Source organism: Ptychodera flava, chromosome 13 (genome assembly GCF_041260155.1).
Source record: "Ptychodera flava strain L36383 chromosome 13, AS_Pfla_20210202, whole genome shotgun sequence".
Taxonomy (NCBI): Eukaryota; Metazoa; Hemichordata; class Enteropneusta; family Ptychoderidae; genus Ptychodera; species Ptychodera flava.
The window spans coordinates 35,745,714-35,769,517 of NC_091940.1; the positions used below are offsets into that span (position 1 = coordinate 35,745,714).

At 37.6% G+C, this 23,804-nt stretch overlaps 2 protein-coding genes across 3 annotated transcripts in view; both read left to right on the forward strand.

The window, feature by feature from the left end:
• The first annotated feature begins 3,430 nt into the window (after nucleotides 1–3,430).
• Nucleotides 3,431–10,890, forward strand: LOC139148302 (uncharacterized). Its single transcript, XM_070719664.1, has 3 exons — nucleotides 3,431–4,862; nucleotides 8,558–8,614; nucleotides 9,634–10,890. Exons 1-3 carry the CDS (start codon nucleotides 4,467–4,469, stop codon nucleotides 9,757–9,759), a joined length of 579 nt encoding a protein of 192 aa, XP_070575765.1. The 5' UTR covers nucleotides 3,431–4,466; the 3' UTR covers nucleotides 9,760–10,890.
• Nucleotides 10,891–15,333: 4,443 nt separating this feature from the next.
• Nucleotides 15,334–23,804, forward strand: part of LOC139148299 (regulator of microtubule dynamics protein 1-like) — a 43,586-nt gene continuing 35,115 nt past the window's right edge. Inside the window, exons 1-5 of one of the 2 annotated variants that reach the window (XM_070719662.1) lie at nucleotides 15,334–15,650; nucleotides 17,114–17,235; nucleotides 21,609–21,894; nucleotides 22,368–22,457; nucleotides 22,740–22,795. In XM_070719662.1, coding sequence (XP_070575763.1) covers nucleotides 15,543–15,650; nucleotides 17,114–17,235; nucleotides 21,609–21,894; nucleotides 22,368–22,457; nucleotides 22,740–22,795 — 662 coding nt within the window. In that variant the 5' untranslated portion in view covers nucleotides 15,334–15,542. Of the gene's footprint in view, nucleotides 15,651–17,113; nucleotides 17,236–19,886; nucleotides 19,985–21,608; nucleotides 21,895–22,367; nucleotides 22,458–22,739; nucleotides 22,796–23,804 lie in introns of those variants that run through there. The other variant, XM_070719663.1, reaches the window with a different exon arrangement.

The following is a 23,804-nucleotide window of genomic DNA, read 5'->3' on the forward strand; positions in this document are numbered from 1 at the left end:
TGGTGATATTGTAGACAGTATAGACCAAACTATTACAGGGAGAAACAACATTTCTCTAACTGGCACTGCAACTTCGAGGTCGCCAATGTGACCTGACCAAGGTGAATCATAGATAAGTGAAGTGGTATCTCATCTCTAGCATCACACGTTGTCGTAATTAGCAACAAAGTATCGACTCAAGGACAGCGTTTTAATCGTATGTTGGAAAACAATGGCAAATTTCAGGTAAATTACTAAATGAAAAGTATGTATAAATCTTATATTGACAGAGGTACATCTTTCATTGAAGAAACTGCATGGGGTGTTTAATTTCACACCCCATATAAGAGACTTTACATCGCCTCGCAGCTTTCTATATTCAAATTATGCTATATTACACAGACTAAATTCGCCATATTCTTATCCAAACACTGAGAAACACCAGCAACAACGTAAGCTTAAGTTTTTATGAAACGGAATATTGTAAATTAAAATAATATTTGACTATATTTTTCAAGACTACTCTTCCATAAAATTTATATTTTCGATCTACAAAATCGCAGCAGTTGTATATAGTGTAGATGAGTATGGGTGTCAATAACGACCATGGTCTTACGGAGACGTCTAAACGCTAATATAGTACAAGCAACCTTTATCTAAATTATTTTTGAAGAGGAAATATGCATTGCGGTGTTATATATGCACAAGAAGTATGCCCTCAGCACCTTTACGCGCGATTGTGACCTTCGGTCATGTTGTTCGGCGGTCACGGCCATTACCCACAGAGGTCACGTAAAGGTCGTTTTCCTGTAGTGCTAATGGTCGTCTGGATTTTGATGTTACATTTTCATGTCAGTAGAAAAAAGTAAAATAATATTAATGGTGGATCTTGCTATATTAAGTCACGAAACACGAAACGGCAAATAGAGGACTTGTCGCGCAATATGTGCTGATAAATGTCATTAACAGATCCTATTCTTTAGCATGTAACAAGGACGACTTTCTAAAAGTCTTTCTTAATTTTAGTTTCTTCGGAGTACTGATATTAAGCTTATATAGCCTTTCGAAAAATATATATGCAAGTGTTTGATGCACCGAAAATGTTGTGATTGTCCACTGTCACATAGATGTACGCACATGCGCGTTCAACTCATTCAGTCTATGGTCTGTTTGCATGCAGTCGTCTCTACTATCATACAAGGCCAAAAACAAAAACCTGTGCCGTGCCGATAACATGATTTACAAAAGTAGGGTATAGGTCGGCAGGAATTTTTTTCCAAAATATTTTTTTTTAATTATCAATTTTCAGGGGTTCAGGGACGTCAAACACTGGCCACAACATTTCCAGAAAAAATGTAGAAAAGGGGAAAAAACAAAAGACTTCCTCGTTCAAGCAAAAATCAAATGCAAAGTAACGAACGCGTGATTTTACGGGTTTTTTTCTTTCTTTTTTTCACTTCCGTGTTTACGTAGCTCTAAAAAGTTTCGGTTCGGCACTGCAGGTAAAAATAGGGTAGGTCGGGTTATCGGAACGAACAGCACAATTTTTTTTTTGTTCGGCTCAATCAACACTTTGGACGCCTATGGCTCATATGGTAATTTTATGTTGCCAACTTCACGTACAGGTACATAAATTATAACAATATTTGCCAACGGCAAACCCTGTGCATATAAAATTTTGTTTATTCTGTCCGGCCAAACTATATATGTGATGTCGCACGGCACTGGCTAGAGGCCACCGTGTTTATTTTCTCGAACTTGACAGGGTCAAAGTTGTGATATCTGGGATATCAATTCTAAACAGGAACAAAGCTCAAGTTCCGCTTGAATATATAAATAAATCATATCATGACAAATAGTTGTTGTGTTCTTCGTATTAGTGGAAACACATACATAATCTCATAACATCAGATTATGCCACTAGTTACTTTGCTCTCGTCCACTTTATAGTGAAACATTTTCTTTTACATTGAAATAAATTTGTATTTTCTGTAACTTGTTCCTTCTTGCATTGCGGGTCAGTGACTTTGGCGATCATAGGACAACTGCAAGTTCAAATCAACGACGCAAGAAAGCATTACAGATTTCGCTTACATTTATCATTCAATCAATCAATAAACCGACAGACCTTGAGCAAAGCTATCCCTATACACGCATGTACAATAAGTGAATGAGTACGAGCTCAGGGAATGTTAGGGTTGCTCCACGGTAGCGTATAAAAAGCAAGACCACTGACGGGGTTTTGACTTTTGTACATGTGCCCACAACGACAATAATATTGAAATAAGAAAATTAAGAAATAAAAAGTATCCTTGAGTACAGGTGTATCTTGGACAGTTCAAACTACAAAAAACAAACATTAATTTTCCGTTATTTGGAGATTAGCGTTAAAAGTCTACACTTTGGGCTAAATACTTACGGCAAACTCTTTATTTTCCACAGAATGATAAAGTAAATAGTGCATATTTGGGGTCTAAAGTCGCGGTAGGTCAAAAGTCTACATCTTATCATCATTTCCTTGGTCATAAGTAGACAAACAGTCAGGGGTGAAGACCGCGATATATATATATATATATATATATATATATATATATATATATATATATATATATATATATATATATATATATATATGTGTGTGTGTGTGTGTGTGTGTGTGTGTGTGTGTGCGCGCGCGCGCGTGCGCGCACAGGTGCCTTGAATTGCCCGTGTGGTATACACACTTCTCTCTTTGACACAATGGCAATTCCAGGCACCTGTGTACGTGTATGTGTTTACCCATGGCTACCTCCATGGTTTACCACTCATGTGGCAGTGCTCCCCGACCCCTTCCCCTTCCCAGTCGCCTCTGCTCCAGGTTCTCACATCAACATTCGTTTGCTAACTGGCTAATTGACACGCGACCTGTTCCTCTGTAATATTTTCCGAGAAGGAAAGGGATCATCCACAGTCGCTTGTGGTTCGTTACACGACGACGGCCGTTGTATACATACAACGTCCTTAGCTGTGTATCGAACCACGAGCGGCTGTGGGTTTATCCATATCCATGCATATCTTTGTCAGAAAAAAAGGTTTATACGGATAGACTGTGTACACGGTCGCTTATTAACCGATACAGGACGGCCGCTGTGATTTTTCTAATGCATACCACAAACAAGGAGAAAACTTGTTTGTGTGCATACCACACAGCGGCCAATCTTGTATAGTTTCACAAGCGACTGTGATGACAACTTAAATAATTCATGCCGTCGGATGACGCCATTGCATCCCGTCCTGACGAATGTATATTATGAGTTCACTAACATTTTAGCTACTGTAGTTACGTCAGCAAATAAAGTACTGTTACAGACTAAATTTTCTTTGACTTACTGATATTGTTTTTGTAATTTCGGAATCTGTACAAAGGTCAGTGAACGAAAGGGCTGAAGTTTTCAAGTCTGTGTATGAATTATGAATTTTCACACATCTTAATACAAACTTCGTTGTTATGAACATTTAATGTATTTACGTCATTGACACCTAATTATCAAGGATAAAGATAGACACTTTTATTAGTGACATCTAGTGACACCTAATTATCAACGACAAAAATAGACACTTTTATTAGTGACATCTAGTGTCAAGGCAGTAAAGTAAATTCTTATAGTCAATATTTAAAATTCCAGACAGGACCCTGGGACGATTACGTAAGGGAAATGTTGTATAACGATGATGTCACTTATGCAGATTATGTATGATTTTATATGATCAATGGCCAATCAGGAAATATTAGGTGATTAGTGATTGGAGGATTGACACTTTTAATCTAATTAGGATGTTAGGATTTCTTTTTAAAAAGGGATGATCACCCACTATTTTCAGTCGGAGATAGCTGGGCATCTGAAGTGTAAACTTTACACTTCAGGTAATTAACCACCATCGATTGATATCCAACAACTCTGTGAGTCTCTACTCTGTCAAAGATCTCGAAGTACCTCTAAGCAGTGAGTATACTCCCCAGACCGGCGAGATACGACTATAACACTTGGTGGAGACATCCGACGGGTAACAAGCAAGCTCACAATGTTAAGTGTATGACAACTCGTAGCAGTCGTAGTGGAAGGCACTACTCTAGAATGGCCGACGAGGAACAGCAGCAGCCCCAGCTAGAAGCCGGTGAAGAAACTACTGAGTGGCAGCGTAATATCGTCACTCAACTGACTGAAATCCGCCTTAACAACGGCGATGATAATGGTATTGGTCCCGGCGTATTTCATGGTCGAGAGGATGAAAACGCACGGAGATGGTGGGAGAGGTATAAAGACTACGTAACCTTCAAAAACTGGCCAACGGAGAAACAACTGAGGGGAATCAGTCTCTACCTGACTGGTGAAGCCGAAAGATGGTACCATAGCCAGCCTGACGATGCGAAAAACGATATGGAGGCCCTGAGGACTGCATTTCTGGATTGATTCGGTAAGTGCGGCCCAATTTGGCTATACGATCAGATGTTGTTCAAGTTAAAGCAACAACCGACCCAAACTGTCGAACAATATGCAACCATGTTGAAGGAGGAAAAGGGGGAGAAGGCTCAGAAAACCGACCGGGAGATTTTATCCTTTTTCATCAACGGACTGCGACCACCCATCCAAGCTTTCGTCGCGGGAAAGGCTCCTGCGGACTTTGCCTCTGCTTATCTACAAGCCAAAACAGCCGAAGTTGTAACAGCACTACCCCAGGAACCGTCAAGGGACGATGACGAATTACAACAAATCATCGGAAAACTTGGCGGGCTCCAACAAGAAGTGAAAGACATAAAGACAAAGATAGACGATCGCCGACCTCTAAGGGAACCACAGCGACCGAAGCAAGTCTACGGGGGACGGACCCTCCAACATGCACAGGTACGATGCAACCACTGTTATCAAATAGGACATAGTGCTCCAAATTGCCCTCAAAACCAGCATAATTTTCAGTTAGATTTTCGTAAATGTTATAATTGTGGGGAACAAGGGCACATTGCCCGATGGTGTCCACGGAGTCATTTAAACATGTAAGGCCCCGTCCGAGAATAAGTACTAGAGAGTCGACCGATTATAGGCCATGTTATAGTGATGATAAGACTCTGCCAGTTATAAATCAAACAGGTAGTGATTTTTCTGATGACAAAGTGTTTGGTGTTTTTCATGAGAATTTAATTTCTGTGTTAATGTTTAATCAAAATGTAAAGTCTTTGATTGATACAGGGGCTCATATTACGGTAGCACCTATTCGATTATTGGATAAAGTCCCTGCTTTGCGAAATTATCCTATTCTGAAATCACGATATTCACAGGTACAAACTGCAAATAATGGTAATATGAATATAATAGGATTTATGGAAGTTCCCGCTTTTATCGGTAATAAGCGAGTGATGCTGTATATTCATTTTGTTAATTCATTGTATCATGATTTGATTTTAGGTTTAGATTTTATGAAACGTTATCGAGCTGTTATTGATTTTAATACTAATAATTTACGTTTGCGTTCTAATGTACCCCTTCGAGTTAGTAGTGAGGTAATAATTCCTCCTAAATGTGAAATGGTGATTTCTGCAAGGGTGCCACATAAGTACTCTGATGGAATTTTGGGATGTATTTCTGACAAAAAGACCCGATTGACGCCTGGTATTTTAGTAGCCCGTGGTTTGGCCTATTCAAGTAAACGATCAGTCCCAATAAGAATTGTAAATTCATTTGATACTGAAGTAAGAATTAAGAAAAATACTGTTGTTGGTACATTTTCTGTTTTGCCCAAGGGAAGTCAAATTCTCCGTTTAACAGATCCCATGATTAATACGCTCTTTGCTCAAACTGAAGATTGTGCCAGTGAGAAGTCTGATATGTTAAATCAAATGAAATTAGATGAATTAGATATCACTCCAAAACAGAGGGAACAACTTAAAAATGTATTGTTACGAAATTCTGAGGCTTTTGTTGATTCTACGGGTCAATTAGGTCATTGTGATGTTATTAAACACAACATTAAGTTGAAAGAGGGTGCCATACCGTTCCGCCGCCAACCCTATCAAGTTACCCCAGAGAAGCGACATGAAATTGAGAATCAAGTCGAAACCTTATTGAGACAAGGTATTATTGGACCCTCCACCTCCCCCTTTGCAAGTCCAGTGGTTTTGGTCAAAAAACCAGACTCTTCCTTTAGATTCTGCACGGACTTTCGTTTATTGAATAATCTTACGGTTCCTGACTCATTTCCCTTGCCCAGAACCGATGGATCATTGGAAATGTTAGGGAGAAACAACCCCCAGTATTTTTCAACTCTAGATTTACAATCATGATTTTTTCAGTTAGAATTAGATGAGGAGAGTAGGCCTAAAACTGCTTTCGTTACACATCAGATAATGTAGAGGGGGGTACACAAACAGAGTCGGAAACGGAATCTCTTACAGAATCGTCAATACACAGTAAATCCCCTACAGGAAGTGAAAGTGAGGATAATGGTAATGACTTAAATCAAGAGGTAATAACTAGAATGAAAGATGAGCAGCGGAATGACTCTTACCTGAATCAGGTAATTAAATATCTAGAACAGAGTGAATTGCCCCTGAATGATAAATTAGCCAGGAAAATAGTTAATATGGCCCCTAACTATGACATAGTAGATGGAGTGTTGTACCACTATTGGAAACCTACAGGAAAAGCAGCTCGTAAAACTGATTGTGTAAGACAGGTAGTAATCCCAGCTTCTTTAAAGAATTATGTAATCAAGAGGGCCCATGACTGTGTTCTAGGTGGACACTTGGGTTATTCCAAAACATTGGGTGTTTTACGACAGAGGTATTTTTGGGAAGGATGCCACGGGACATAAATTTATATATCAAGACATGTGCACACTGTCATACAAGGAAGAGGGCAATCCCTCCTGTATATGCTAAATTAATGCCCATTCCCGTAACTGGACCCTGGGATCAGTTAGGGATGGATATTGTAGGCCCCTTGCCTTGGACTTATAATGGTCATAAATACATCTTAGTTCTCACTGATTATTTTTCTAAATTCCCATCAGCATATCCATTGCGAAATGCAAGAGCTGAAACAGTAGCTAGAATACTTTTTGACGAAGTCATAGCAACATATGGTAGCCCGAGGGTCCTACTAAGCGATCAAGGTACAAATTTCCTTTCACAAGTTGTGGGGGAAACTTGTAAATATTTTAATATCGAGCGCAAAATGTCCTCCCCATATAGACCTCATACGAACGGATTAACGGAACATTTTAATGGTGTGTTAGTTGACATGTTATCAATGTTCGTAGATAGCAAACAGAAAGATTGGGATCGATATATAACTTCCGTGTTATTTGCTTATCGAGTAAGTCCACAAGAAGCGACAGGGCTATCTCCCTTCTTCATGTTATACGGAAGGGAGGCTACTCTCCCTATGGATGTAGAATTCCAACCAGTTGAGGGACGAACAAGAAATATTACCACACATTTGAAATATTTGGCAGAGAAACATGAAATAGCTCATAAATTGGCGAAAACGAATATTGCCAATTATCAAAAGGATATGAAAGACCGTCACGATCGGGCCATAAAGAAAACTCAGAATTTAAAGATAGGGGATGCAGTTTACCTTTTTAAACCAGCAGTCAAACCTGGGGTAAATAAGAAATTTATCCACAGATGGACGGGCCCCTATATAATTGCAGAGCAGGTATCTCCTGTTAATTTTAAGTTACGTCATTTAAATAGCAGCCAAAATTATCGGAAGGTCATTCATATGAATCGTTTGAAGAAAGCTAATTTAAGACCTTCTGAATTTAATTTGTCTTCATCTGAAGACCTGAATGAGGAACCTGAAGTTTCTATGAGGTCCTTTAGTGAGCATGCCGAGCCTCCCATACCCGAGGACAGGGTTTCCCAGAGTTGCTCTGAGGAACCTACACACAGGGAAGTAGATTCGGATCGTATAAGTGTTAATACTGATAGTGAGGTATCTCAGGCAAGAGTTGATGATTTATCACAGTCCCCCTCCCCTTATTTTGAAGTTGATAAAGTTTTGAAAGGTCGATATCGAAATGGTAAATTACAATATCTGGTAAAATGGAAGAATTATTCTCATAAAGAAAATACATGGGAATATGCTGAGAACTTGAATGATACTTTGTTGGAATATCTTCGAAAGAATCCTGTAAAAATAACTGGTAAACCTGTGATAGCTCATTTCCACGTATTTTAGATGAGGTAGCTCTAAACAGGGTCGCTTTTAGAGTTGTGGTCATGTGAATGAATGAAAAGAAGTCAGACTTCGTGTGAATCACTGTATGTTTGTTTGTGTAAATGGAGCGCTCCAGTATGTTTGAGTGTATGAATGGAGTGACCCAATTCCTTGACCCTGCGAGTTTCGTAACGGTAATTGCTACTGTACAGGAATTCAACTCTAAAATTAGAAGCCCCTTAACTGTTTTTATTGAGGGTAATTAACTTCTAAGTGTAAACTGTCGGCTGAGGTCAGAAGTAGGCTTGCCTATTGTGATTTAAATTTGGCTCAACCCCAGAAATTTATATCGCAGAGTTTTTTGTTTTTCTCTTTTATAGGGTTCCCTCTGCATGCTCTGGTTGGTTATGCTAGCCGTTCTCCTTTTGTCGACTAGGGTAAGCAGCAATGTAAACCCAGACATTATCGTTCGCCAGAATTTTGGAATTGTTTTTGAGCCAGTGGCCTTGATTGAAGTGGCTCATTCTTATTGGCATGTAACTTTCTCTATTCCTCGTTTAAATTTTCTTGGCCTGGATACTATTATTACCGTTATGCCTTCCGAATATCCTTGTAGTGACGTGCCCATGCCAAAGTTATGTACACTCCATGACAAATCAATACAATCTTATCATAAAGAGGCGGTCCAGTTGTTAAAAGACGCCCAACGTGTGCGTCGCGAAATAAATGATGTGATGGGAACTAAAGATTTTGAAGATGATGTACGTTCTCGGACAAAACGGGACGCCCCATTTTCCTTTATAGGTAAATTGTCGAAAATTTTTTTGGGGACAGCAACTGCAAAGGATGTACGGATTTTGGCTGAGCATGTACAAAAGATGGAACGGTCTCAACAAAAGAATAGTCGGTTTATTTTAAATTTCGAAAGAGACTTGAGTTCCATTATTCAACTTACTAATCGTAGAATTAATCACTTGTGGAATTCCTTTAACAAAACTCATAGTGATATTATGGTTCTCACTTATACAGTTGAATCTATTAGAGATGCCATTAATGTTGGTATTGCCGATAGAGCAATGTTGGCTAGTGAAATTAATCTTATATATTCATAATCTCTTGCATACCTATATCGAATTGGATCGACGAACCACCTACTTAATGCGGATCTTATTCCTCTCTGAATCTCGTTTAGCAGCTTTAAAAACATTAGTCCAAGGTCGATTGCCCCCTGAATTAGTGAGTACCACAGATATCAAACATGCTTTGGGGTCTGTTCAAAGAATTCTCGACCGGAAGTACCCCCATTTTCGGTTAGCCCACGAAAATCCCAAATACTATTATGAACAAACTCAAGTCCTCCATTATCATACAGCTACATATCTTTATGTTAAGATGGCCATTCCTTTGACTAACATGGATGCCCTTCACCAATTGTATCGGGTTCTCTCTTTTCCAGTACAAATACCAGACTCTTTTGAGAAACGCAAGAATGCGACCATTTTATCAACAGGGTACACCGAAATTACAGAATTATCATCCTATTTCGGGTAGGCTACTGATAGTTCAACTTATTTTGAGTTAAATACCGATCAATTTTCACGATGCAAGGGAGATCGAGTAAAAAGGTGTAATACGCCCTTTAAGATTTATAAAGCTAATTTTAAACGGTGTATTTGGTACTTATACATCAACGATATTAATAATATCCAACGTAATTGTCCCACCACTTTGAAACTGGCCCCTCAAATTAATGATGAAGTAATCCAACTTCCACAGTCACGGGCTTTAATTCAAGGGTCTAGTAAAGATTGGGAGTTACGATGTTCTAATGACACATCAATTCCTCTTGTCCCCTGTAACTTTTGTATTATTGAAATACCTTGCGATTGCGAACTTCATTCTACTGATTTCTTTCTCCCGGCCGTAATAACTAATTGTAAACCAAATGCAACTTTATCCACATATCAGGCGGCCAATGCAATATATCTTAAGGCTTTTTATTCCTTCGACCAAGTTGCGAATTTCACTGGGATAACAACTTTTAATAAGCCATGGTTAGCTCAGACCCCAGATACTTTGGTTATGCAGAAAAGCTGGAATCGCTCCTTGGCGGTAGATAAAACGATTAAATTAGATATAAAAAGAGCAGCTGATGTTTTACGTGAGCATGAGCAAGTTTTTCTTTCTCCACTTGACGAGGCGGCCTTTACTTACGATTGGGAAGACATTTTTTCAACATCTTATTCTTTGTGGTTAATAATACCGATTGTAAGTGCGTTTGTATTGATAGGTTTAGCACAACTGTACCTGTTTTTGAAGTATAGAAATTTACAACGCATTATTTTACTATTGCAAATTTCTAAGGGTTTTAAGGAGGTAGGAAATTTAAACAATCTCTATTGGGATCCTTTGCCAACAATAGCTGTTAACTGGACCAAGACTTTCGAATCAAGCTCTTTTGACTTTGAGACTTCATCATTTTTGAACGTGATCATCGCTGGGGTATCCCTATTGGTTTTGTATAAATTGATAAAACGATTAAGACTATGTTGCTTGGGTCTTGTTAATAAAATTACCCCTCATAAGACGAACCTTCTATCATCTACGCCAAAAACTAATATCTTCCTCGAGCTGTCATCTGACCTCCAAGTAGTGATGCTCTTCGTTCACAGTATTATTTATACCCCTTGCTCATTACAAACCACTGGTTTAACCTCGTTAGACGTACACATGATAACAAAATATTACTTTACAAGGTATTTGCACATAAATTGGGACCCCCTTGCTCATCTATAGGTGTGACGGTGACAAGCTGCTCATTAAAAGGCATTTCTACTTACCGGCAGACATCCCGTTACCGTACTTTTCCTATAGGCGACTAACAAAGATGCCCATTTCAAAATTACGTTTCCGATTGTTGGCAGGCAATTCTAATAGTTTGATATACACGGAAGTGAAAATTGTCTCTCCAGAAGATAACTCACCTAAATTGCAGGATATCTCTTCTAATTTGTTGGATTTGAAACAAGAAGTGTCTGAGGTGAAGGCAATGATACAAAAGACCACCCCATCTCTTTTGAGTCCGCCCGACCAAGATATTAATGTAACCGAATCTTGCAGTGCAGTAGATAGTGGCGAAAGCAGTGTCGAAAAGAAACGATTGAAAACGAAAAAAAGGTACATGGAAGCTGCTGGGGGTCAGGACAGACCCATATACCGTAATATATTGGCCCCTCCAACAGCACGGTTTTCGAGCTCCAAATATTCCCCTCTTTCTAGTATCGAAGATGCCCCAATGGATGAAAAAGTCGAACCGAACGTATCAATTGAACTACTCCCTCGACGAAATCCATTAGGAAAGAGTAAGAAAAAATCAGTAAAGATAAAAGAAGAAGGTAAACCTTTAGCGTCAATTATGAGAAGGGAAGAGTCCCCAGGCCCTTCTGAGGATTTCACGCGTGTGGCTATTGATTAGTATGGCACTCCCCCATAAAAATAATGAATTTCTACGGAAATTTGGGTTAAAATCAAAACCCGTATGATAATTATTAGTGGGGAATAATGTGTGAAGATTAATTAATGAATTTATTATTTCTTAAGGCGCCATATATATACACATATATCCGTATACTCGATTTTTGAATATTTAGTTTATTACTTATCGATATATATCTTTCTTTTAATTGCATTTATATCCGTACAACATAACTCAAAAAAAATTAATAAAATCTATAAAATACATGCTAAGACTAAAGTATAAATGGCATACATATATATAAAGTAAAACAAGATATATATTATAAAACGACTAAAAATACATAAATACCGTCGACGAATAAGATACAATTATAAAAAAAGATATAAAATAGATATAAAAATACATACAGATATAAATGCAATTAAAAGAAAGATATATATCGATAAGTAATAAACTAAATATTCAAAAATCGAGTATACGGATATATGTGTATATATATATGGCGCCTTAAGAAATAATAAATTCATTAATTAATCTTCACACATTATTCCCCACTAATAATTATCATACGGGTTTTGATTTTAACCCAAATTTCCGTAGAAATTCATTATTTTTATGGGGGAGTGCCATACTAATCAATAGCCACACGCGTGAAATCCTCAGAAGGGCCCGGGGACTCTTCCCTTCTCATAATTGACGCTAAAGGTTTACCTTCTTCTTTTATCTTTACTGATTTTTTCTTACTCTTTCCTAATGGATTTCGTCGAGGGAGTAGTTCAATTGATACGTTCGGTTCGATTTTTTCATCCATTGGGGCCTCTTCGATACTAGAAAGAGGGGAATATTTGGAGCTCGAAAACCGTGCTGTTGGAGGGGCCAATATATTACGGTATATGGGTCTGTCCTGACCCCCAGCAGCTTCCATGTACCTTTTTTTCGTTTTCAATCGTTTCTTTTCGACACTGCTTTTGCCACTATCTACTGCACTGCAAGATTCGGTTACATTAATATCTTGGTCGGGCGGACTCAAAAGAGATGGGGTGGTCTTTTGTATCATTGCCTTCACCTCAGACACTTCTTGTTTCAAATCCAACAAATTAGAAGAGATATCCTGCAATTTAGGTGAGTTATCTTCTGGAGAGACAATTTTCACTTCCGTGTATATCAAACTATTAGAATTGCCTGCCAACAATCGGAAACGTAATTTTGAAATGGGCACCTTTGTTAGTCGCCTATAGGAAAAGTACGGTAACGGGATGTCTGCCGGTAAGTAGAAATGCCTTTTAATGAGCAGCTTGTCACCGTCACACCTATAGATGAGCAAGGGGTCCCAATTTATGTGCAAATACCTTTTAAAGTAATATTTTGTTATCATGTGTACGTCTAACGAGGTTAAACCAGTGGTTCGTAATGAGCAAGGGGTATAGATAATACTGTGAACGAAGAGCATCACCACTTGGAGGTCAGATGACAGCTCGAGGAAGATATTAGTTTTTGGCGTAGATGATAAAAGGTTCGTCTTATGAGGGGTAATTTTATTAACAAGACCCAAGCAACATAGTCTTAATCGTTTTATCAATTTATACAAAACCAATGTAGGGATACCCCAGCGATGATCACGTTCAAAAATGATGAAGTCTCAAAGTCAAAAGAGCTTGATTCGAAAGTCTTGGTCCAGTTAACAGCTATTGTTGGCAAAGGATCCCAATAGAGATTGTTTAAATTTTCTACCGCCTTAACACCCTTAGAAATTTGCAATAGTAAAATAATGCATTGTAAATTTCTATACTTCAAAAACAGATACAGTTGTGCCAAACCTATCAATACAAACGCACTTACAATCGGTATTATTAACCACAAAGAATAAGATGTTGAAAAAATGTCTTCCCAATCGTAAGTAAAGGCCGCCTCGTCAAGTGGAGAAAGGAAAACTTGCTCATGATCTCGAAGTACCTCTCAGCAGTGAATATACTCCCCAGACCGGCGAGATACGACTATAACAGTACCCAAAAATACACATGAATACACTGGCATAGCCTGACCCCAGTCCGTTGGTCTGGTAATTGGATAAATAGATTTATGCAATATCTGTTGTCTTCCATTTTTGTGATTTTTGAGAAAGCCAGGACAATCATCCTTCAAAAGATTCACATTTTCCTTTTCTGAGCAAAGGGAGACAAAGGTTCGCTGTGTATGTTCAAAAGTATGTACTAGTATGCTCAAACCCACTGTCTCCGCCGGCAAATTGCAAATGCTGGGATTGGTATACTCGCTGTCATTGTACACCGATCCGAATAAACCTTACACACTTTATTCGTGAAAAAAAAAATGTAAGAAATATTACAACAGATACAATAAGTCGGTTAGATGTAGTCTCGCTTCTACTGTCAGTCTTTGCTTTTAGCTTTAATATGGTGTCTTTGTTAGGCTCTTCCGAGGTATCCGAAGGACGTGCGCCTTTTGAATACTTCGTTGGTTGACATTAGCTACGGTAAATACAATTTTATCAAACTCAGATAATGGATCACTATTTTATGGGTGTTACTTCGTGTCCTTGTGAGTATGGAGATGGCAGGTTTTTAATCAACAGTATGTAAATTGATGCTTTCACTAGAAACTATGTGCTTGATGTTAAGTGTATCGAGGACTGCAAAAGGTGAAAGGGACAACAGCGGTTACTGTTGAAATATTTCATTTGTCCCTTTTTTACAAAAGTGTAAATTCTCTTTATCATCGTTTATACCTGACATGAAGTATTCTGAAATACAAAAGTTTAGCCTTACAAACGATGTATTATGTACATGACGAAGATGAATTCCAGCCCGTACTAAAATCCTGTTATCAGCAGTATTAAAGGGCTGGGAATTAGTGCTAACTTTTGATGATTTTTTCTTTATTTTTATTTTGCATATCTATTGCAATTTCTTATTCTACTTCCATAGAATGTTGAAACACCCTCAATTTAGCTTGTCAACTTAACGTCTATATGTTTAAAATGCATTGTTATTGTTTACATTTGAATTCTAGTCCGGACCGAAAGTTACTGTTCAACTATAACAGTGCAGTTTACGCACGTACGGCTGAGTTGACAAGCTGAACAATGTGTATATCATCATGTTTTGGGGAGTAGAACAAGGATTTATGGTTCACATTCAAAATAAAAGTGGTGAAAAAATTATCAAAAGTTAGCATTACTGGCCCTTTAAGGTTGGCCATTACATGTATTCAGGCTTTGGTGACAAGTTGAATTCTAGGCAGCTCTGCTTGATTTTGGAGAGTAGAACAAGAAACTGTATTCTACAGACAAAACAACATCACCGGAAAACCCATGAGAAGCTGCAGCTAACTGCAGTTGGGCATTCATTAGTGTAGGCCTACTCTGAAACATATTCTACCGCAAGTTATGTCGAAGAAGCATGTAATTTAAAAGACTGCGACAACGTATATCATATAGATGCACGTAAAGTGAAAAACAAGACTTTCTAAATTATGCGAACAGCTGCAAGTAAAGATGTAAAAACATGACGTCATCTATCGGGCAGGCATCTCTCATTCTTGTTTTGCGCCGTTTATTCAAGCTATTTACTCTGACATTGTACAGAATTTATGAGCCAGAGGTACGTGGACTTCTGGGCAGTTTGTGTTTGGTTGCTTGGATTTACGATACCAGTTTGAAATTCTGGCTCAAGTCTAAGAAATTTACATTTTAGTGATGTAATGATGATCTTTTCACAAGTAAGTCCTCTCGACCAATCGCGCTTGAACACACTTGGGCCTCGAGCCTCGTAGGCCTCGTAGGGCTTCCCTTAAAGGGCGCCCCCAGACGATTGACCTCATATTCCGATGAACTGACCCCCTGATCACTGATTGACCTCAGAAACAGAAATATGGCCGCAACCGTAATAAGACCGGTCCTCCAAACTTCACCACGGCTGTGTCTCAGAAGAACGTTTTCAACAAATCAAGCATGGCGTTGGCAAAGACTAAAACATATGGTAAGACTTTCACCAATTCTAGCAATGCACGTAAAATTTCCTGTCAGCATCCATCGCGATCGACAACATTTTTTAATTAGGAACTGTATCCAAACAATACTAAATAGACATGTTGTGTTCTGTACATACTAATGGAGGGAGTCTGTTTTAAGCTCCATGACATATTACAGTGTAGAATCCAGACAGTCTACGATGTATATGAGTCAAATAGTCTTAAGTTTAATTATTTTTTTGGTGAATCTATGCACTTCATGTTATATTATTGATCATAGTCAGGAATTGTATCTTTCAAGTTCATATTCTTCACTTCTAGACACACACACACACACACACACACACACACATATAAATATATATGTGTGTGTGTGTGTGTATATATATATATATATATATATATATATATATATATATATATATATATATATATATATATATATATATATATATATATATATATATATATATATATATATATATATATATATATATATATATATATATATATATATATATACTCGACCGCGGGCCATCCGGGTACTTGCGGATTCTGACGTCATTTTTGCGTCAGCGCCATGGGAAGTTCGGAGTTTTCAACCACCAAAGCAATATTCAAAGTTTCAATGTACATAAATGACATAACTTTTAGTTCTGCTTTTTTCCACACAATTTCTGTATCGTTCTCTCTTCTGTATCATCTGATCTCTCATTCACCTAGCTCGTATGCGTTTCACCTACTGACGTCACTCCGCGGTCGAGAATATATATATGTATTTCTTTGTTTGTGTCTGTGTGTGTATTTATAGAGAAAAGAATAATTGTGACAAGACAATATTTTGGTCAACAGACTGAGCAGAAAGCGAGATCAAGTGGTCAGTTTGGTGTGTGTATTCTTTTAAACTTAATCTGAGTTTCTGTTCAGCTAGCTTTGGTCAGGTCGTTGATATCTCAATGAAGATAATAAGCAGTACCAGTTTCAATTCAAACAGGGCACAGTCAGTCTCTTTAGCCTTGAGTGGGTGATTTGTTATTGGTCACTCTATGTTGGAAAACTTCAATGTGGGGTTATTGTGGTTTTGAAATGCTGAATAGGGGAGGTCAGTGTGACTTACTAGACCACAATTGCATCAAATAAATTGTACCAGCTACAGATTACATCGTTCAGTTTTAGTTTTTGGCATGCCTTTTTGGTACAAAATTTTACATATATTTCTCAGATTTAAAGCGAATCACATTTTTGTCCAACTTAATCACTTAATTTTCTGGGATGAAATAATTGATAACATTCTCTACTAATAGATATATGAGTTAAAAAAGCAACATGGAAATTGTCAATGTTTACGTTAATATATTTAATATCCATCAGTTTTCAACATATGATTCTGACATATGCAGACGTTTTCGATTATCACTAGAGGGCGCACATACATTAATGATAAACCTTTTTATCTTTCAATAAATTTCAGGGTACTAGGATGGGACGGAGACTTTTGAAAACGAGAATTGTGCAATTTCTGTTTCCAGCAACACCATTAGCATATTACTCATTTAGTCTTGGTTTATGGGGAAACAGTAGTACGCCAGAAAAGGTAAGCACAAATTCAATGGTATGTATGCTGTTCCAAAGGAGGTGAATGCATGAGACAATATATATACTGACCTGTGAGATATTATTTGTATCATACTAACACAAGCAGAGTGACTAATGACAGGTGTAGACATGCTTGTATGTGTATGTGATGATGATATCATCTGTGACGTAGATCTTGTTAATGCTATGTACATTTTTTTATCATTAACTTTAATATTTGTCATGTGCCTCAGTGAATCTCATTTTGTAGACTTCATCATTAATGTGTAAATCACCAAACAGTGAGTGTGACTCTAATCAAATAATATGATTTTCAAATACATATGTACGGTACTCTAAAATGATATGCTTCTGTTGCTGTTTATGTTCCTGTCACTGTTTTCCTCCTCCTAACAACTCATTCAAGTCATTGATTTCATATCATGGATGGTATGAACGCCTCTCCTGTATCCAAGACAATCGCATATGTTACAAGGCTTGCTAGTCATCATTTGACTGTAAATTTGTAAATGTACCATCAGAACTTACATATTTGCACACTTACTATACATGAGCATATTTTGAAGCAAGGAAGGGAGATGACAGTATAATGCCAGATGTGTTCATTCTTGCAAGACAGAGCTTAGACTTGTCCCAAGTCTGTGTGCTTGAAAACAGAGTAAAGTGAACAAATAAACTTCAGCAGAGTGTCACGTTGATGGCGAGGTGTTCAGGAAATTGAAGCAATATGCTTTGGCAGACTGTAGCGTAGATGTTGGGGCGAAAGTGAAACGCCAGCTGGTAACTACTGTGTACGCCAAAGAAGAGAGAAGTGATTAGTCAACTAATCTCGTCTTAGCTTCATTTCCACTCCATGATGCTTTGCAAAATTCTCACCTTGCTACACAGAAGAGTGGTTTACGGTGATTGTTCCTTGTCTTGGTAGCAGCAGTGACAGTGGTGGTAATAATGAAGAAAATAGCGATGAACATGCCAATGAATGTACAGAATTGAAATAAACCCCTTGAACCCTATCTCTGTGTATTTATATCTGTCTATCTAGAAGATTTTACCCAGATAACTTTATGCCATGGAGATACTGTAATGAATTAGACATGCATACAAGTATTGTATTGTGAAAGTTAGCATATTCCTCAATGTAAATATCTGAATAAAAATATCAGTATGGAAAGAGATGAGATATTTAAACAACATGCAATACATTGTAAAATCAAAGAAATAAATGGCTTTTAAGAATTATATGTGTGACTGTTTTAATCCTAAAGTAAGTTAAAAAATAATTTTGAAATAGCTTACCTATTGTTGATTATGAAATACACTGAAATTTATATGCACTGTCATAAATTGATATATTTACCCATTAAGTAAGAATGTGTTTATTTTTTGTGTTGCACTCTCTGTGGTTCAATGAGAACAGTTTACAGGATGCCAATCCAATGATATGTGACTTGCAGTTGTTATTATTGATTAAAGTTCATCAATTGCAGATTATCTACTCATGTATATTTTATTGCAAATTATAGTGATGATCTTTGCTTTGATAATTATATCCATGAAAAAGATCTGATAAATCCTTTAAAAAGGACTCTGTTAATGATATCATTAGCTTAATTAATTATCTCCTAAGCCATGAACACTATTATCGTCATCAGTTGTGATAGATACCAAGGAGTCTTTATCTCCCTCTTCACCCTGTCTTGGTATTTTTATAACTCTTGTTTATTCCATGAAAAGTCAAAACAATTACTCAAAGACAGAAAGATTTTGTTTATTTTTGTCATGCTGCACTTGACCGACCCTTCGCAGTACTTCTAGTCACAAAATAAGGTTGACTGGGATCAGTTAGTTTTTCGTTCTGTCTCTATTAGTTTTTCCCAATTTTAAAGACCCTAGCTAACGTCAACAATAGTTCTAGTCACATTGGGGTAGGGAGGTGGCTGGTCTGAGTCAGTTTTTATTTTCAAGTCCTCTTCTCTAAGTAATCATTGTTTGTAAGCATTGTTTCTCTACTTTTAAATTTTTAATTGTATCATTATCATAACATGTACATATTAATAATAATGGGTTCTTATATAGCGCACATATCCACAAGTACATGTGCTCAAGGCGCTTATTATTACCCCTGGTCACTGGACCTAATATGATACCACTCAACTCCCTGGGGAGCAAACAACAGCTCACATGTGCAGCCAATAAGCGCAGCAGAGCTAAACGCACACATTACAACCACTGTCCTACCAGGTACCCATCACTTCTGGGTGGGGAGAAGCAATGGGGAATAAAGTGCCTTGCTCAAGGACACAACACCATGGCCATGCTGGAGCTAGAACTCACCATCCTGTGATCATGCGTCCAGTGCTCTAGCCACTGGCCCATGATGCCTCCTTCATCTTCCTGTTTCAATGTATCTGATGGGGTACAATAACATCACTAAAATTGTGTAGTATGGGTGGTGCAAACTAAAATTACTGCAAAGAGCCCTAGACACATTCTTATAAAGTTAATGGCTTTACATGCTTTATAGTGTCAAATATTGAATAAAAATATCATGTAAATTTCCCACTCAATGACCCCCTTTGTACCCCATCAGATACATTGAAACAGGGAAATGACATATGCTGATAGGTCATGCATATCCCCCCCCCCTTGTTTCTAAGGTCGCTCCCTGAAAGTCATGGGGTCATTGAGGGCATGGATACCGCAAACAAGATGGCGTCTGCAGATAAACATTCCGATAGCAGCGCAGGTGAGCAAATCAAAGTGGAGTTATTATGGACATTTATTATGAACCAAGTTAACTTTTCTCTCTGAATTTTCAATGTTTATGGAAATTTGCCGTACTCAAGCTACTTGTTTGCGATGTAATATTTTTCGCAATGACCGGCCGGCCCGATATGTACCAACGTCGCAGTTAATCCATACTGCCCGTACACGGTGGACTCGACCACTTTTTTGATGGCACGGATTTTCGGAAACTGTCCGGAGATAAATTATTTTCAATACAGGTCGAGTGTCGTAATACTTGAACCAATCACAGTTTTGTTTTGTTTTTCTCTCAAAGTACGAAAAACGAAGTTACACACTAGTGAGTATAGTGACCAACATCACTGTCACACTGCTCAGGCTATGGAGAGACAGCGTTTTACATCCATGGTTTTACTAAAATCGTGTCGTATCGTGTGCAAGCATCATCGTGCGGTCGAACCTTTCTTCAATCGCACGGTTTTGTCGAATTTTCGTTAAAAGTGCGCTTGCAATTAAATCCTTCTTTGGTAATGTGTTCATGATTATAATCTCTGAAGATTAGTTTGACCATAAACTATCGAGAAATAAACAGCGTAGCGCAAGGTTTTAATAGGAATTATTTCCAGCGTTCCAATGACGATCTATCTGTCTGGTGTCAGGGTGTGGCCACTGCATGTGACCTTAGATGTATAAGAGTGCGAGAATAGTCGTATGTCGTCATTTGATACCTTCAACTTTTTTATGTCATTTTAATTACCAACTAATTAATTAAATAGTTTCACTAATTAGTTTTATTTTGGGATTAACCCTTTTACCCCACACTCTATACACAGTCCTCTTTCCTGCTCACAGGTTTTATTTACATCATCGTAGGTCATACTGTCGTGAGCGGTTCATCTGTTTTATACAGGAAGGGAAGGACAAAGCACTTGTTTCCTATGAAATGTAGTTTTTTTCCTCATAAATCATAGTCTTTGACGACAGGATGGGAACATAAGTATGCAAATATTGTTAATGGTACTCGTGTTTTCTTTCAAATGTAAGCATAGCCTTTTCATTGTCTATATGACCTTGACACGGTGCAGTCTGTATGGTGAATGGTGCATTGACTTGCCATTTCATTGTCACCGTGTAGGTTCAATTTCAATGCAGTGCTTTTGCATAGCATTTTCAGGGTCAGGTTCAACATTAAAGCACAAATCTGGTCAAATGAATAATTTTGTATGACTCTGAGAAAAATTTACTTTGGCGCTCAAAAGGTCAACTGAAATGCAACAAAAGCGTTCAATTTTAGAAAAGTTGAATTACTCCAAGTCAGACTCTGACTTGGAGTAATTCAACTTTTCTAAAATTGAACGCTTTTGTTGCATTTCAGTTGACCTTTTGAGCGCCAAAGTAAATTTTTGTCGCCTTTATTAAATATACCCCAGTCAGTTTTTTCTCAGATTTTTTATAGAAAACTAGCCAATGAACCATGATGTCCATTTTGTCCAATATCATTGAAAGACTCATAGAAAAATTCATAAAAATTGGTAAAATGTTGCACTTAAATAATTACAGCACTCAAAGGGTTAATATATCGATTTTTTACTTTATTTTCTCTTATCTGTTTCTTGTTGATTTCTAGAGCCCGAGAAGACACCGGAGCCAATACAAGACCCAGAGAAGATCCTAATCACTCAAGCTGACCAACTCTATGATTCCTTCAAGACCAAAGAACTCTATGAGTTGCTGTTGCAGCATAAAGATGTAAAGAATGATGAAATTCTATGGAGGTTAGCCAGAGCGGCCAGAGACCTCGCGCAGTTATCAACAACTAAAGCTGACATGAAGAAAACACTGGTTTATGAAGCTTTTGAATACGCTAAAAAAGCTCTCAGTATAAACCAAAATAACTTTGCTTGTCACAAGGTAACCATGCCGGTCAACTGTTCACATACATATGATGTTACGCGGTGGCATTGTACAGCTACCATAGATGACGTTTTGCAATATAACAATTCTTGCACTTCGGAATATTTAAAAACCATTGTTACAATATTCCATCAACAAAAGTAGCAAAAAAATACAACTGGATTTGACGAGAATTTTCTAAGATAATAAACTTATGTTCTGCAGAGAATGAGTCAAAGGATTTGCTAGAAATATCTTTTTTGTAAACTAATCTAGTTCAATGTTGATTTTAACAGCAAGAATTATAGGCTGAAGGTAGTCCAATGAACTGAATGAGTTAGCATACTTCTATTGTTTTAATCTCACTCCACATTGCAACACTACTGAATATTATACCTCAACTGTAATGTGGACTCAATAAATTGACTGCGAGATTTAATAATGTAATTTAAACTTTGCTCCACTTTGATCTATTTCGCATTATTTTTCAGTGGTTTGCTATATGTATCAGTGATGTTGGTGACTATGAAGGCATCAAACAGAAAATATCCAATGCCTTCATTATCAGGGACCACTTCTTGGTGAGTATGTGCCCACATTTATAATTGTCAAAAATTGTTACTGAGAGTTGGGTTTATCTTTTTAATTGACCAGGCTAGTTTTCCTGCGACCACTCTGCACCAAAGAGGCAGACTTATAGAGAGTGTTAAAGAGTACTATGTTTGCTGGGATTGTTCTGAAGTAAAATGACAAAAATCTTCGAGTAAAACAAAGGCAGTTGCAAAACTGGTCAATAGGTGGCGACCTCTCCCCTCAGTCGTGTTGTTGTTTGATGTACATTTTTTTGTGTGTGTGTCTTGCAGAAAGCCATTGAACTCAATCCGGCAGATGCAACTTCAATGCACTTGATGGGACTCTGGTAAGTGCACTTAGTAGACACCAATTTTATTCCTGATTAAACTCACAAATTTTCAAATTAAGCGTGATCAGTACAGAAACATCATCATTATACAATTATACAGACTATGAACTTCTCATGACAATGCTTCCTTATTTATTTATTTATTTATTTATTTATTTATTTGTGAGTTGATGATTGATTGAATGAACCAATGATTGATTGAATGGTTTGCTTGAGGTCACTGCCGCATGCCACCAATGCAGATGAGTTTGACAAGAACCTTTAATATGGTTCAGTGAACTAAGTTGATATCCATAGAGGGCGCCCTTTACAGCCAGGCAGTATGCCAGCCACAAAACGGGGAGACATGCACCAATACCGGGGCACATACAGTAGGGATATTTCAGCGGTTTCAGAAGAAGCACAGCATACTCCATATCCTAGCAGAAGTCCTAGACTACATTAATTTTCACCGGTAATGAAAAGAGGCAAATATATCATTCTTACCAGTGAAACCTGAAAAATGCGATTGCTATCACAAACATGAATACTGTAAAATGTATGTGATGTGAACAAGTTATCCCAATTGCAGAATGTGTAGTTTGTGATATGCATCAATACTACTGCCAGGCAGCAATTTTCATTTTTGTAAAGAAATGTTTTCTCACTCTGTAGTGTACTGTTTCTTGCAAAAAAACCCATTGTTATTTTAATAACAATGTGAACTGGCATTTTCCACCAAAGAAACTGAAACCCTAAAATATAATAATATTGCAAAGAAAAATTACGATGAAAGTCAAAATTTATCAGTCTTCATGATCTGAGAAAGAGGAGCCCATATAATTAAAAATGGTCAATAAAAGATTTTACTAATCTGATGTAATGTCTCACTTAGCCAGTGGAAGTATTTCTTATATTGACTAAATCATAGACCCTAGAGAAACACTCTACAGCCTATGACTAGATCAAAACTTGTTTCTAGTTTTAGGTAGAATGTGCCTCGGCCACAGATATGCAGACTCTCAAA